Here is a 16,160-nt window from a genome sequence, read left to right on the forward strand (position 1 = left end):
CACTACAACCCCTTTCTGGGGTGTCCCTGAAGGACAGTGGTGAGGGGAAATCCTCCCAGTGGGCAGAACTTTGAACAGTGCACCTGCTTGTACATTTTGCCTAGGAGAACTGTCCAGAGATGCATTTGTATACTGACTCATGGGCTGTTGCTAATGGTTTGGCTGGATGGTCAGGGACCTGGAAAGACCATGATTGGAAAATTAATGACAAAGAGGTCTGGGGAAGAGGTATGTGATAGACCTTTCTTAACGGGCAAAAAACCATGAAGATATTTGTGTCCCATGTGAATGCACACCAGAGGGTGACTTCAGCAGAGGAAGGTTTTAGTAATTATGTAGATAAGATGACCTGTTCTGTGGATACCAGTCAGACTCTTTCCCCAGCAACTCCAGTCATTGCCCAGTGGGCTCATGAACAAAGTGGTCATGGTGGTAGGGATGGAGGTTATGCATGGGCTCAGTAACATGGACTTTCACTCACCAAGGCTGACTCGGCTACAGCCACTGCCCAATCTGCCAGCAGCAGAGACCCACACTCAGCCCCTGATATGGCACCATTCCTTGAGGTGACCAGCCGGCTACATGGTGGCAGGTTAATTACATTGGACCACTCCCCTCATGGAAGGAGAAGTGATTTGTTCTAACTGGAATAAACACATACTCCAGATATGGGCTTTTATTCCCTGCACATACCTCTACAAAAACTACCATCCATGGACTTTTAAATGCTTTATCCACTGCCATAGTATCCCACCCAGCATTGCTTCTGATCAAGGAACCCACTTCACAGCAAATGAAGTGCGGGAATAGGCACATGCTCATGGAATTCTTTGGTCTTCACCATGTTCCCCACCATCCAGAGGCAGCTGGATTGATAGAATAGTGGAATGACCTCTTGAAAACTCAATTATGGTGCAACTAAGTGGCAATACTTTGCAGGGCTGAGGCGATGTTCTCCAGGAGAACATCAGCATCCACTCTATGATGCTGTTTCTCCCATAGCCAGGATCCATGGGTCCAGGAACCAAGGGGTGGAAATGGGAGTGGCACCACTCACTATCACCCCTAGTGAAACACTAGGAAAATTTTTGCTTCCTGTCCCTGCAACCTTAAGCTCTGCTGGTCTACAGGTCTTAGTTCCAAAAGAGGAGTGCTTCCACCAGGAGAAACAACAATCATTCCAGTGAACTGGAATCTAAGACTGCCACCTGGCCACTTTAGGTTACTCATTCCCCTGAATCAACAGGCAAGGAAGGGGATCACTGAACTGGCTTGGGTGATTGATCCTAACTATCAAGGTGAAATCGGACTGCAACTACACAATGGAGGTAAGGAAGAATCTTGAATATGGGAGATTCCCTAGGTCATCTCTTAGTACTAAGTACCCTCTGATTACAGTCAATGGAAAACTGCAACAACCCAATCCAGGCAGGACTATCAATGGCTCAGAAATTTCAGGAATGAAGGTTTGGGTCATCCCACCTGGCAAAGAACCATGGCCAGCTGAAGTGCTTGCTGAGGGTAAAGGGGACATGGAATGGGCAATGGAAGAAGGTAGTGATAAATATGAACTACGACCACATGATCAGTTACAGAAACAAGGACTGTGATTGTGTGAATATTTCCTCTGTTTTGAGTATGTTTACATTTGTACATAAAACAATTTTCTTCTTTTCCTCTTATCATGACATAAGTTATATTGTTCATGTCATAGTATTTAAGTCATAGACTACAAAGTTTAAGAGCGAATGTTCCTAAGAACTTGCAGCCTATTTTGGAGAGATGTAGCATGTTTCCGGTTGTGTGCAGGACAGTTGAGTACTGTTAGGGGAAACCTATGTCTGCTATTGTGTTTCCATTTGGAAAGTAGGTGTACTTCAAGGTGACGTGTATAGCTGCCAAGTTGACAAGGGCTGGACTGTGATTGTTTGGTGCTGGGGTCAATTTGGCCAAGTGATGATGCCCAGTTGTCTGGTCACGCTGGTTGAAAAAGCAGAAGGCTAGTGTATTAAATCATCAGTTAGATTATTGCATCTGTGGCTGTTTACATCTGAGATCAACTAAGGTGGCTCCCATAATGAGATAATCTAACCAGTTAAAGGCTTTTAAGGGAGAAGAGATACTCTTTCACTGCTTCTTCAGCCAGTGAGCCTCTTCTGTGGAGTTCATCCAGTCCCTTCATCAGAGCTGCAAGCTTAACAGCCTGCCCTATGGTTTGGACTCTTTGGTCCCCATTGTTGTATGAGACACCTTTATAAATCTCATAGTTACAGATCTTTCCTGTTGGTTGTTACTCCAGAGAACCCTGACTAACACAGGACTCTATTATGGAGTGTGAGGGAAATACATGACTCTAAGTGTATCTTAAGTGAATAACCTAACAACACTGATGTGGAAAAAAAGAATTAGCCCAAATAATGTTTGACTCTAGATCCTCAGATTAAACACAAAAAGAACTGTAAACAAACATCAAACTTTTGCTTTAGGTTTGTTTTTGTCATGGGATGGTTACCAATTCTGGAGCTAGCTTGCTGTAAGACTGAGCACATAAATAACTGTACTGAGGAAAATAGGATCCAGGCTTCTCCCTGTTGAAGGGAGTTATGAGCCTGGAAAACTAGAACTGCTGCTGCTGTTTTGGATTGAATTGGGAGTGTCATTATGAAGTTACAAAGACTTTACAGAGTGGAGGAAGAGATGTAGGTATGTGTGTGCAGGTGTGTGTGCATATTAAGGGGTGTGTGTGCATGTGTTAAGGAGTGCATGTGTGTTGGTATGTGTGTGTGTGGTTCCCCCTAAGCCCATGCACTGAGAAGGTTCCAAGGCACTGAGCACCCCTCGAGCACAGATCTTGGTCTCTAAGCCCCACTCCCCAGGGATTTTCCTGCAGGCCCTGCCAAGTCTTTCAGGGGTTGACGCCTGGCCTGGCAGGGAAGAGCAGTGGGGCTGGGGCATCTCCTGTAGGAAGTTTGGAGGAGCTCAGAGGACGCTGGGGCAGGTCAGAGGAACAACTCCACCAGTCAAGGAGGGAACAATTCAAACCTCAGAGTACCCATGTCAGCAGATTTTCATCTGAAACTGGAACCCATGAGTCGCCGATGTAACTGGACAGACAGACAGGGAAGCCAGTGGTAAACCTGGAGGAGTGACATGTTGGGAGTTGCTCCTTCACAGCGGCAGGGTTGGTTCAGACAAGAGTCATCCCTAGACACTGGAACAAGGGGTGCTTGGGGAGCACTGAAGTGCCCCTCAGTACTGGCCACAAAGAAGTGATTGATGGTTCAGGGGAGAAAGCCCGTCTCGGCCCATGTGACCCAGGGCCCAGCTGGCAGTGCCACAAGGAGCCCTGGCACCTCCACAAGCCAGAGTCCAGAGCAAGGGCCACTCTGCAGGACACCTGCCTAAATGATGAGGGACACCAAGGTCTCAGAGAACAAGGGTAGGCTCGGCCTCTCCAAGCTACAGAGACGAGAGGGCGACAGCCACACGCTGTGCCCAATGCAGGACCAATTTCCCACCCTGTCCACCAAGGCCGAGGCTGAGTCCCCTGCCAAGGCCCCCCTCGCACCCACTTCCTGGGCACAGCCATACAGTTTCAGGGCAGGCGCACCCAGGGTGGGGAGCTGCCCAGCCCCCTCTCCTGCTGGGCCTTGGGGCCCCACCCAGGGTCCTGAGAAGCCCAGGCTGTGTCCCCACCCAGTCCCAGGGTCAGCTCTAATGGGAAGCAGTTGCCCTGATGGCCCTGGCTTGGGCCACTCTCCCTGGGTCTCTGCCCTGCCAAAGAACTCAGCGCTGCCCTCAGGGCTTCTCACCTTGGACTCAGGTCCACAGGCAGCACCTGTTTCAGCCCGGCTTTTGGACTCACCCAGCTGGGTCCAGACCCGCTTTGAGCCCTGTGAGCCCCTCACAGCCGCCAGCCTTCAGTCCCAGGACTCCCCTCTAGGCAGCGAGCTGGGCTCACCCACACCGGGTGGGGCCTCTGGGTCCAGGTGGGGTGTCTGGACAGGGTGGTGCTGCTGGGTGGGGCACCAAAGCCACGGAGGGATGGTGTCCTTGGAATGGGGACGCGGGCAGCGTACGTGTGTGTGTGTGTGTGTGTGTGTGTGTGTAGGAGCACTTTCCAGGGGAGGTGAGCTCACACCCCAACACACCCCTCAGATGCCAGTGTGTGGCTGTGGGGTCTTCCCAGCACCCAGGAGCTGAGCGTACATCCCGGAGAAGAAGAGATGGCCCCCCTCAGGCCACCCACTAACCCCCTTTTCCTCTTGGGGGGCCTTGCACACACAGCCGCGCAGCGGGGGGGAGGGGGGCCCAGAGGGCAGGCATGGCCACGGGCGCGCAGGAGAAACAAGGCATGGCGCTGAGGGAATCTTTACTGGGGAGGGGGCGGGGCCCAAAGCAAGGGCGAACGCCGGGCAGCAGGTCGCGGGGTGTGGGTACAGGTCGCGGGGTGCGAGCACAGGTCGGGGGTGCGGGCTCAGCTATGAAGCCTGAGGAGGGCAGCGGGGGACAGGCGGCAGGGCCTGGAATGGGCTGCCCGCCTCTGGGGCCCCCCCATGGCTGGGGCAGATCACCCGCCCAGGGTTCGGGGGTGCAGGGCCAGCGCCCGGGGTGGGGAGGGGGTGGGGGGCCCAGGGGCCCAGCCAGGCGTCACTGGGGGGGCAGGGGCCGCGCGCTCCCCGCCACCTTCCTGACCTCCTTCTCGGCCTTGACCAGGAGCCCCCCAGGGGGCTCTGTGGCCGCCTCAGGCCCCGGGTGGGTGGGCGCCCTGGGCTCCGCCTTGGCAGCACGGTGGCTGTCGGCCCAGGCCGCGGGCATCTCCGTGCCGTACTTGCGGCCCAGCGGGTAGGCCCCGATGGCTGCCAGGATGCTGCGGTGGCGTGCGGGGTCCATCTCCGTGTAGTACATCTCCAGGGTCAGTGGCGTGCAGATCTTGTGCTGCGTGGAGGGCAGTGTGGGCGGTGAGGGGTGGGGGAGCAGCGCAGCCCCCTAGCCCCCGCCACAGTCCCTGCCACACCCGCTTGGCCTCCTGCACTCCTGCGGCACCGGGCCTTACCCGAAGCAGGAAGCCGTCGGGGCAGGTGAACTGGTCGTACCAGACGGCCTTGTACACGATGAGGACGCAGCCCAGAAGGGCCATGGCGAAGGCAATCGTCCTGGCCGTGGGCAGCTGCAGCCGTGGCGGGTGGAGAGCGCGTGGTTATGGGGTGGCCTCGGGGGTCTGCCCCCTGGTCTTTCCTGAGGGTCCACTCGAGTCAGCTCCGGCGACCCCGCCCCGCCAGGAAGCCACGCTGCCGCCGCCTGTGGGCACGTGTCCTGCAGCTGCCCCGCGACCGAGACCCCCGCGGCCCGAGGCCCCTGTGAGCCGCTGAGGGGCGCGGGCAGCCTGGGACCACCTCGGTTGGAACCATCGCCGAGACCACGCATGAGCGGAACAGGCGAGAGCCGGAGGGGTACAGAGCGCCCCCCGACTCTGCTAAAACAAGGTACACTCGTTGGGGGGTGGGGACCGGCTGGGGGCGCGCAAAGCCCACTCTTCTGACCGGGGCACCCCACAAGGGGAGGGGGCGTGAAGGGCTGGGCAGCGTTGAGGGAGGTGTGGGGGGGGAGACGGGGGCTGGGCAGGGCCCTTCTCCCCCCTTCTCCTACCCCAAAGGGTCTGGGTGGCCAGTCTTGGCCAGGGGTGATGGGGGGAGGTGCAGGCCTGTGGGGACGGGCTGCCCCTTAGGATGTCCGGGTTACAGGGGAAGGAGCAGGTTTTCCTACTTAAAAAATCACAGGCCTTATAAGAAATATAAAAAAAACATGTTTTTTTAAAGCACAGAGGCTCATTACAGAGTACCAGGTGGACACCCCCGCTGGACCCAGGCCCCGACAGAGAGCCAAGTGTCCCCACTGGGGCCCAGCAGGTGTCAGGGGTCAACCCCCCCCAGAGGGCTGAGTGACTGAGAAGCAGGCTCGGTGGGGACCATGCTAAAGGCCCACTGCCCAGCTAAGGGTGGAGCCACCAGGACTTCCCCTAGCGCCTCCCCCGTGGGCCCCAGCCCCGTCCCCCCACAGGACCCAGCGGGCTGGGGTGGGCTCACTCTGCGTCCCTCCTCCGGGTGGCTACAGGCCAGCCTTTGGGCCTCCAGCTCAGGCAGATTCTTCAGCTGCCCCGGGGACGACAGCTGGTACTCCGTCTGTGTCTTGATGACCACCTGTGGAAAGAGGTGGCCGTGGCCTTGGCAAGGACTCAGAAGGACCCTGGGGGAACCAGGAGCCACAACTAGGTCACTGTGGACCACCTGTCTTGTGGGTCTGGTGGTGAAAAGCTGAGGCTACAGGCAGTTGGCCAGTGGCCGTGCAGCCTTGGGGTTTAGCCAGACCCCTGACAGAACCCCAAACTCTGCTGTCCCCTTTAATTCTGCAGGTAGTGGGCTCTCCCCGCCAGGAGCTTCCCCTTTGGTGGAAGCGTTCTCTCTTCTCCTCTGGCTTCCAAAACCTTGTGGTCCCGACCTCATGGGGGCATGGGCAGATGCAGTCTCTGTGCTCTGCAAGGACTGAGCCCCCCACAGTGTCCACCGGGAACTGGGGCCAGAGGTTCAGGCGCTGCTGCCAGAGCCCTCCCTGATCCCCTTTCCGAGGCAGGGGAGCTGGTAGCCAACTAGGGCCAGCCCAGCCCTGGCCCTTCTCCCACCCACTCTGCTGCCTGGAGAAAGGTACCACCGAGCCAATCTCGCCCCCGACACCCCACCCAGGGCAGCCCCACCTGGTCCGGAAATGGCGGCTGGAGCTGGCTGACATCCAGGGGGCTGATGAGTGGGACGCTGTCTGCAGCTGCCCCATCCTGGTCCCCAGGGTCCTTGCCCGGCTTCCCAGAGAAGCTGCAGCCCAGCTTCACCATGGCGACGGTGGCCTGTCCTGGGGCAGAGACAGAGGCAGGCACTGCCCCAGCTGCCCAGTGCCTTGCCCCTCCACCTGCCTTGGGACCAGAAGGCCCTCTCGTTCCCACCAGTCCTGTGCAGCCGCCCACCCCTCCCCAGGGGAAACCGTGAGTCCAGCCAAGGGTGCCTGACCCCTCCCCTCCCAAGAGGTGACTGCCAGTGGACAGCAGGGGAATCTCCACCTGCCAACCCACTGAGAGGAAATTCTAGGGGTGCTTTTCAGGTGGAAGGAAAACGATTCCAGATAGATGCCTGGAGAACTCACAAATAAAAATACACCCAGCTAAACTTGAATTTCAGACCAACACCAAGTACTTTTTCAGTGGAAGTACGTCCCACGATATACAACACGGGACTGTTTATCCTACGACAATAGTCGCTGCTGGTCTAGAATTCACATCTGACATCCTGTTTTATCTGGTAAGCCTACTGGAGATGCAGGAAGTAACAGAGCTCCAGGAGGGACATGTCAGGGAGCCACGTGCCACCCCATGGACGGAGTGCCAGCAACACAGGAAAGCTGAGCCTGGGGAGCTGACAGGCCCGCAGCTCCGCAAGGAGGTCCGAACGCCAGGAGAGGTGGAGAAGACGGGGCGCCCAGGTGGGCCCGCCCAGCACTGGGTACACCAAGGGCATGGTCTAACCTGTACCCTGACCACTAAGAACAAAGGACTCCCAAGCTGACAGGCGGAAAACAGAGAAAAGCAAAATATTAACAATCAGAATCAAGAAAAGAAAAGAGATTGAAGCTGTTGTTAAAACCTTCCCTCGAAGGAATCCGGAGCCTGCCACCTTCACCAGTGAACTGCACCAACCACGTAGGGAAGAAAGAGCAGCCCTGCTCGAGTATGTGGCCAACACGCCCTCAATCTCAACTGAGGACAAGGAACCACGAGGGTGTATCCCACACAGCAAGCACTGCAAAGATCCCAATGAACTACAAAGAGACAGAATCCAGAGATACATGAAAATAACACATCATGTCCAGATTACGTGGATTCTGGAAGTTAAGTTTGTTTAACATTTGAAAAACAATCAGTATATTTCATAGTAGCAGAATAAAGCAGGAAAATCATCGGACCAATTTTAATAGCTGAAAAAAATATTTGATTAGATTCGACATTCATTTACTTAAAAAGAAAAATCTATTAGCACCCAGGGGAAGAAGGAAGCATCTTTAATCTGATAAAAGTTGTCCACCACCAACAAAATAATCCCACAGCAAACCTTATTTAATGTGAATGGTGAAAGCCTTGCCTTTGAGATCAAGAAGGAGACAAAAATCCCCTTAATTTCTGTTACTGAATTTGCCAATGCTATAGGGCAAAAAAAAAAGAGAGAGAGAGATATAAGAGATATAATTAAAAAAAGAGAGAGATAAGATTATATGAAACTTTCAATATTACAAATGAAATGCCTTCAAAGGCAGAAAAGCTAAAACATTCTACAGCTAATTTATTAGAATTGCAGAGTACAGCACGTGTACTGGATTTAAGGTATTCAGAAATCAATTGCATTTCTACACATTATCCATTATTTAGAATTCTTATTTAGAAGCTAGAAATACTTTCTAAATGGATTCCATATAAATAGAAACAGAAATATCAAGGGCTCTGGAATGAGTCTAACAAGAGGGGAGCAGAACCTCTCTGCGGAAAACCAGGAAACATCACTGATTGAGACCACAGAAGATTTAAATCCCCCTAAATAAATAGGGAAAGTTATAGCCGTGGCTTTCAAAAATCTCCACGTGTAAACATGTTCATTTCTTCTCAGAATATATCTAGAGAGTCAATAAATTGCACTAAAAATCCCAACAGGATTTTTGTGGAATCTTGACAACCATGTGGCAGGTAGAGGGGCCATAGCCAAGACATCTCCAAAAGGGATCAACAGAGGCGGGCCTGCTCTCCCTGGGACGCGTGCACTGCCTCTCCGAGGAGGGAAGGGGTGTGGTGCCAGCACTGGGCCGGTGGACACGTCTGTTTGCAGACCCTGGGATAGTGGCAGAGGACGCTGCAGGGGGGTGAGGGAAGCAGGGAGCCCTACCCCTCCCTCATACCACTCAGGAAAATCACCTCCAGGTGGACTGTAAACCCAAGTGGGAAAAGCAAACAAGGAAGGTCCCGAAGATAAAACAGGAGAATATTTTCCTGCCCTCACAGGAGGGAAGATTTCATCCACAGAACAAATAAGTAGTAGCCATAAAAGAAAATATTAATGAAACGAGTACATAAAAATTAAGACTGTCTCTCATCTAAGCATAGCATTTAAACAAAGTGAAATGTAAACCAAGGCATTTGCAACCCACAACTGACAAATTACATCCACAATAAATAAAGCACTCTTCAAACCAGCAAAGAAAAAGACAGAGCAGACAATGGAAAAGAGACAACAGGAGACTCAGCCAGTGTATATGAAGGCCGTGCAGCCAGGCGGGCTGGGCTGTGGGTGCCTGCGCCCCGGGGAGCCCCGCGGCACCCCCCCCCCCCCCCCGAAGTGGCCCGTTGCTGTAGGCCTGTCTCTGCATGCTTGTTATATTCCTCAACCCAGCTGTTAAAACCACAAAAGCTACCCAAAGGAAGCAGGTTGGTGACGGAGGCGCCGGCCGTTCGGCTGCCCCTCCCCAGCACTGGACCCGGTTATGGGCCGTCCCTGGGAGGCGGTGCTGTTTGGCTGGACAGAGGGTCAGCTGCGTAGGGGCCTGTGCCGTCCGAGGCCCGTTCTGCGGGCGAAGGGGCTGCAGCGCTGACTCCAGGAACTGGCTTGTCCTTGCCTCTGAACTTGACGCCTCCCCCTGCACGCCGATGGGTGCCCCCAACACACACTGACCCCCAAACCACCTCTTCTGCCATGGTCCCACGGGAACCGCCCCCCCTCCCCCGGCGCAGAGACCTGTCACTCCCACACCGGGTCCGCCCGTCTGGCCGAGCTTCCCGACAGACGGACGCAGCGTGCAGCATGGCGCCGACGAAAGCCGGGCGGGGAGAGGGAGGCAGCTGCGCCGGGGCGCGAGAGGCGGCCGCCACCTCCGGGCGCTCGGGGAAGGTGGCCTTGGCGCCGCCCGACATCCGCGGAGGGTGCCCGCGTGCCCGGCCCAGGCGGGGGGCCGCCTACTCGATGCGGACGCCCCGTGCCAGCTCGCGCAGCTGCCCGCCCGCAAGCCTCCCGCCCCGTTGTCCTGGAGGCGCCTGAGACCCACGCGGCGCGGCGAAGGCCCGATTCCCAGCCAGGCCGTGGGGCGGGCGAGGGCGGCCAGGCTGACGTCAGGGCGCGGGGCTGGCGGCCTCCGGGGAGCAGGCGGGTGGGGTGCCGGGGCGCTGGGCACTGCTTAGACCCCCAGGGCGCGGCGGGGGCGGGGGCGGGCGCGACCCCCGCGGGCAGACGCTGCCCTCCGCAGACGCGTCGGAACGCCAGGCCCGGCCCCGGGCCCGCCTCCAGGCAGTTCACACGCTGACGCGGGCGTGACGTCACCGCAGCACCGCGAGTTTCCGTGGCAACGGATACCCGAACACGCAGGCAAGTCTACCTGGAGACTAGGACCCCTCGGCCCCCGCTGTCTGGTCCAGACCCCGCCTCCCAGGCAGGGTGCGGGGCGGAGCCGGCTGGGGGGGCTGCGGGCTCATTCCCGCGGCGCGCGTGTCCCCGGAGCTGAGGGGTCGTCCCAGCGCCTCTCGCCCCCTCCTCCACCCGCTCTGCATTGTCTCTTCCTGGCGCTGCCGCTCTCGGCCTCCCAGCGGGGGAGGGGCTGGAGGGAGGGGTCCTCGAGGCTGTGCTGACAGACAGGTGGACAGGTGGACAGCTGGACAGGGCGACAGACTCTAGCCCAACGCCCGCTCAGCTAGACGCGGGCGCGCCACGCCGCAGAGTCGCTTCCACGCTCGTCCACTGAGCTGCTGCGTCACGGCGAGAAGGTGTGCGCTACTGCACGCGAACGTGTGCTTGTGCCAGGCCCTGCGTGCGGGTGGAGGCCGTGCGGGCTTCTGACCCCCCCCCCAAGCCTGGCCCTGCCCAGCCCTCCCGAGGTGGCCCGCGCCTCGCCCCGCGCCCCCCGCCCTGTAGGGCCTCCGCGGGCTCGGCCGCGACAACCCACCTCACCCGCGAGCAGGGGGACCCTGGCTGAGGCGGGGGCGGGGAGCTGCTCCGAGCTTCGCAACAACCACGTCCCACGTCCAGGCCTGGGGCAGGATGGCAGGGAAATGCCCCGCCTGCTCGGGCCACCCCGCCTCCTCCTGCCGCCCCAGGTGTGTGCGGCGGCTCCTCTGAGTCCCATCTGCACCCCCAGACCCCCACCCCCGCTAGAGCTGAGCAGGACCCGGCCCTGGCACCCCACACCCCTCGGGGCGCCCAGCTCCCACTGGCCCTGCCAGACCTGCAGGGGGTGCTACGGTCCAGGGAGGGGGCAGCTAATGTCCTGCCAGTGCCACCCCCACCCTGCTGCCTGGGACGCTTTGCTTCCCAGGGAACCCCCACGGCGGGGCCATCTCTGGCCTGGCTGCCCTAGCAGCCACGGCATTAGCCGCAGACACCCCCACTCACACCCGTGCACACGCATCTCGCTCACACGTGCATACGCACACACCCTTCTCCCAGCCCCCGGCCCCCCAGGAGAAATGCGGGAATCGCTCACAGGCGGTTTCAACCGGCAGCTGCGCACGATGCGGTCGCTGGAGCCTGTGGATGAGGGACCAGAACGCGGTTCCAGACGCTTCTCCGCGGGCGGGGCGGGGGAGGGGCCGGGCCGAGACCGAGGCTGCGGTTGCCCGGGAGACGCCGGGGGAGGGGCGGGGCGGAGGCCGCAGCTCTCAGATGCCCCGCGGGCTGCGACCCCTCCCCACCACAGCCACTGCCCACCCCCACATGGCCCCCAGCACCAAACACGTACACACTCGCACACGTACACACATGCTCACCCACATTCAGCCCTCACACACCACACACCTTCACCCTTTCCTGTTCACCCACCCCCCAGCCTCAGCCACAAGCCCCTTTAATCCCCTGCTCACTGTGCAGACACACCTTGCACGCTCACACACCCAGGCACACAGTCCTCTTCTCCCAGACACACTGCACTCCCCCACCACTTGGGCCCTCAAGTGCAGGGCTGTTTAGCTCAGAGCCCCTCAGCTGGTGCCTCTCACAGCCTGGGACCCCAGGCCCAGCTGCAGGCTGCAGACACCCCAGAGCTCCGGTGCAGGTGCATTCCGGGAAGGGGGGGCCATCCTCAGCCCTTGCCCACCCACCAGGGCCCCCCAAACCCTGGTCATCTGGAAGCTGACCAGGCCCGGCTGCCTGGGGGCCTGACCCCATCCACCTGGACTCCCAGCTCCACTGGAGCCCCCAAGCAGCCTCTGGGGCCTTTGCAGGGTGTGCAGGGGTGAAGGGTGACACTCGGGGTCCAGGCTTCCCCAGGCTCCTGGGCAGGCACAGTCTCAAGTGTATGAGTGAGTGTGTGAATGTGTGTGAGCCAGTGTGAATGTGTGGTTGGGAGTGTGTGAGTGTGTGTGTGGATGAATGGGAGTTCATTCATCAAGAGGGTGTGTGTGGATGTGTGCATTTATGTGTGGGGGTATGCAAATGTGTCTGAGTGTTGCATGAGTGTGAGTGTGTGTATCAATGTGTGTGTGTGTTTGGGGAAGGTGGGTGATGGAGAGAGGGAAGGGACCTTGGACTTCATCTGTCCCTCATGCTGACCAGGTTCACTGGCCCTACCTGGAGCAGGGATGCTGGGGCTGGGGGCCATAGAGCCTCCCCGCCCTCCACACCAGCCCCCACTCCCACCCGGGGAGGGTGCAGGTGCTTCCTTTCCTGCTGCTGGAAGCAGATGCCGTGCAGTGCGTTGGCTTTGACCAGGAGGGTTTATTCACTTACAGACCTACAGCTCTGAGGCTGAGCAAAACGTGTGAACCCTGGCGTCGGCGATGTTTTCTTCCTCAAGCATCCTCAAGCTAGCTTGCCCGCGGGCCTCCCCGTCCTCTTCGGGTTCCAGTGCTTCAGCTTCCTGCTTCCTTGCTCTCCCTCTGACGTCACTCTCTTGTGAAGGACTACAGTAATAAAGTTAAGACCCACCCTGGGCCACCCTTACTCTAAGGTGCACGCACAAGGGTCCATACCTGCAGGAACAGATTTGCTTCCAGGACAGGCAGCCTCCAAACCAGCAGGTGGGGAGTGGGGGGTGGAGGCATCAGGCTGCCTGCTGCTTCCCTCCTGGACCCCACCGGACTGGTGACCCCTGCGCCCCTGAGCAGCCTCCACTCTGCGCAGGGCCCGAGTGTGGGGAGGAGTGCGTGCAGGCTGGAGGCCGCTTCCACACCATGGGCCTCTCCCGTCCTCTGGGCAGGGTCGTGGTCACCTAGCTGCGCATGTCCCACCCAGGACTGTGGCCTCAGCCCCACCAGCCACTGTCTTCCTCCTGCCCCCACCAGTGGGGTGGGGGGTGCCCCAGGTAGGGGCAAGGCCGCAGCGTCCTCTGCTCTGACCCGAGGTTCTCCGCTGGTCAAGGCCAGGGTCCTGGAGTGGCTCTTTCTAAGACTTTGTCCAGTCTTATGGCTGCTTTGGGAGGTGGGTTTGTCACACTTCTTACTCAGCATCATGACCTTTCCCTCTTTCTTTTTGCAAAATCAGCTCCAGGAGGAGCCCTGTGTCTCAGGAGGGCCGCGGGGCACAGGTCAGCAGGGCCCAGGAAGGCTGTGAGGGCAGGCGGAGCAGAGGGTGGGGGGAGGCCACGGGCTGCCCCCCCTGCCCCAGCTGCCCTCCCTGCCCTGGCAGCCCTCATCTCCCCCAGTGGCTCCACCTCCCCCCAGCTCCCGCAGCCCAAGCAGGCAGGCCTGTGGTTACAGCTTCATGGTGGTAAAAGGATGGGGGAGCAGGGCCTGGGAGGGCCCCTGTCGGGGGTGTGGCCGCCCAGGGAAGTGACTAGCCCAGTGCATGGTGGCTCCCCTTAACCGTAGCCCCTGGCCTCAGGGGCCTGGCCCTGCCCTGTCCAGACCTTTGTGGATGTCAAAGGCTCTCATCTCCAGGGAGATTCCAGAGACTCCAGCCCATGTCTCAGGTCCTGGCCTTGGCCGCGGCCCAAACCTGCCTGCGTCGTTAGAGAAGATACCGTGACGGGGCTGCACCCAGCATTTGGGGGTGCCAGGCTGGGGGACAGAGACTTAAAGAAGGGAATACGCTGTCCTGCAAAGTGCCCACACATTTTCATACTCTTGAATGGATCTGTTTACTGTCCCACCTTGACCCACCGCCCTCTGGACCTTGCTGTGAACTCGAGCAGAGCTGCCCCCCTGCACCCTCGCTGCCGTGAGCCCAGTCTGGCTGCCCAGCCCCGGGGGCTCAGCCAGTGCAGCGTTCCCCGCTCACCACTGCGTCCACACATGCAGGCATGCACCCTGCAGTGGCGCCTTGGAGCTTCACGGGGACACCCACCGCCTCTCCCGCAGGCCTGGCCTCAGCCCGTTCACCTCACGACACCTGGGACAGCGCCATAGCTGCTGGCCGCGATGTGGTGACTTCATGCACCCTGCAGCGGCGCCTTGGAGCTTCACGGGGACACCCACCGCCTCTCCCGCAGGCCTGGCCTCAGCCCGTTCACCTCACGACACCTGGGACAGCGCCATAGCTGCTGGCCGCGATGTGGTGACTTCTGCGCTGAGTTAGCCGGGGACATGTCCAGCTGCACTGTCCCGCCCATGGGCCTGGATTGAGACTGTATCCACCACGCTGCTGTGTGCGGGGCCACGTCCCTCTGCCAGGCCATAGGACAGCGCTGCTGGCCGCCCTGCTGGACATGTCCTGTGTCAACCTATCAGGGGACGGGAGAGCCACACGCCAGTTATGGGGACCCCCAGAGAAGTGGCACAGGCGTCCCCCAGGTGCCCCTCGGCTCTGCGGCTGGGAAAGGGGGCTTCTCTGGCCCGGGGACCCCTCTCTCGCCCCCCAGCCAGGCAGAGGCTGTGGGCTCTTTTGCCCCACGTGCTCAATAACCAATTTCTGAGACTCCGGGCTTTCAAAGGGCGAATGTGTTTATTTGCAGTGGCCCAGACCTGTCCCCCGAACCCTGACGGTAGTAGTAGAGAAGTGAAGGGCAGGGCCCAGGATCGCGAGCTGGTGGCCACAGTTGACATGATTAGAGGGACCTGGTTACCGGGCCTGCGCAGAGGGATGACACGCACGGTCACAGGCCCTGGGCGAGTCCTGGGCGGCAGGTGCTGCCCCGGCCCAGCCCTCAGGAGAGTGCAGATGCCCCGCGGGGAAGCAGTTCCTCTGCTCGTCTGCTTCCCTTTTCCCAGCTTTAGAGTTCAAGAAGTGCTGGGGGACTCGGAGCGGGATGAAGTCGCTTTCCTCTGTGGGAGTGACTGAGCCCTCGGGGACAGGAGCGGAGAGGGTGCCCATGTGACCGTGGAGAAGATGCCATTTCAGGTGGAGCTGGTGGCCGGTGCCTGACCAACAGCCCTGAGCTCCAGCCACTGAGCTCTGGCCCAGCGACACACCTGTCACCCCTTCTCCCAAGCACCTGAGTGATATCGAGACAAGCATGGCTTACCCTGCGCCCGAGAAGCACCTGCATGAATGCCTGTGGCAGGAGCTGCCTGGTGGGGGCGGGGGCGGGCTGCAGGTGTGTCCCCGCTCCGCCTGCAGCCGCAGAGCCTCGCCATCCAGTGGGTGTCGGCATCTGGAGGAGGAGGCCGAAGCTGACCGGGGCCCGTCTGGTGCTGTGTCCTCACCCCTGACCTCCAGTGGAACCAACAGGAGCTCGATGGCCAGTACCTGACTGCCATCGGCCGTTGCCAGGGCCTCTGGTCCCTATGCGCCCTGACGGCGAGCCCGTGCCACTGCTCAGGGGCGTCCTCTGGGAGGGGCAGGTCGCCGTCTTCCGACGCTAACAGGTGCCGGGGGACAACATCCACATGCCCCCCACCTGCCCTCCTACGGCACCTGCACGTGCCCCAGCACCCGGCCTCGAGGCCCCAGGCTCAGGGTTGGCAGGGGTGGTGTGGGCTCACCTGTTGGAGGAGGTGATGGAGAACCCAATGTCCTCACCTGTGTCCTCACCTGTGCCCCCACCTGTGCCCTCAGGGCTGGCAACCCCAAGCTGCTGCAGAAGGTCCAGGAAGGCTGCTGGACTCGAGCACTGTCAGGAGAAGAGATCCTGCAGGAATTCGGGAAGGAGTGGGGGGAGGGGTGCGTTTTTATCCCCAAGTGGAATTTTTTTTAATGTTTTTTTTTTAACATGAG

At 59.1% G+C, this 16,160-nt stretch overlaps 1 protein-coding gene across 9 annotated transcripts; it reads right to left on the reverse strand.

Annotated features, from left to right (window-relative positions):
- Positions 1-4,347: 4,347 nt before the first annotated feature.
- On the reverse strand, positions 4,348-11,659 carry CALY (calcyon neuron specific vesicular protein). Of its 9 annotated transcripts, XM_077126454.1 has the most exons (7): positions 11,020-11,119; positions 8,154-8,242; positions 7,689-7,863; positions 6,752-6,903; positions 6,087-6,200; positions 5,057-5,170; positions 4,348-4,938 (listed from the first exon to the last, which is right to left on the reverse strand). In XM_077126454.1, exons 4-7 carry the CDS (start codon positions 6,884-6,886, stop codon positions 4,651-4,653), a joined length of 651 nt encoding a protein of 216 aa, XP_076982569.1. In that variant the 5' UTR covers positions 6,887-6,903; positions 7,689-7,863; positions 8,154-8,242; positions 11,020-11,119; the 3' UTR covers positions 4,348-4,650. The 9 variants fall into 9 exon arrangements, with proteins under 9 accessions (XP_076982569.1, XP_076982567.1, XP_076982571.1 ...); XM_077126452.1 differs by lacking the exons at positions 7,689-7,863; positions 8,154-8,242; positions 11,020-11,119 and adding an exon at positions 11,557-11,659; XM_077126456.1 differs by lacking the exons at positions 7,689-7,863; positions 8,154-8,242; positions 11,020-11,119 and adding an exon at positions 11,557-11,653 and having other exon boundaries at positions 6,752-6,898.
- Between the last annotated feature and the right edge of the window lie 4,501 nt (positions 11,660-16,160).

Source organism: Tamandua tetradactyla, chromosome 13, assembly GCF_023851605.1.
Source record: "Tamandua tetradactyla isolate mTamTet1 chromosome 13, mTamTet1.pri, whole genome shotgun sequence".
Lineage (NCBI taxonomy): Eukaryota > Metazoa > Chordata > Mammalia > Pilosa > Myrmecophagidae > Tamandua > Tamandua tetradactyla.

Coding starts and splice junctions, on each gene's coding strand:
- CALY (XM_077126452.1), bottom strand. CDS start 6,886: ATGGTGAAGCTGGGCTGCAGCTTCTCTGGGAAGCCGGGCAAGGACCCT. Junction 6,201..6,751: donor AGCCGCCATTTCCGGACCAG/GTGGGGCTGCCC, acceptor CTCTTTCCACAG/GTGGTCATCAAGACACAGAC. Junction 4,939..5,056: donor CCGACGGCTTCCTGCTTCGG/GTAAGGCCCGGT, acceptor CCCTCCACGCAG/CACAAGATCTGCACGCCACT.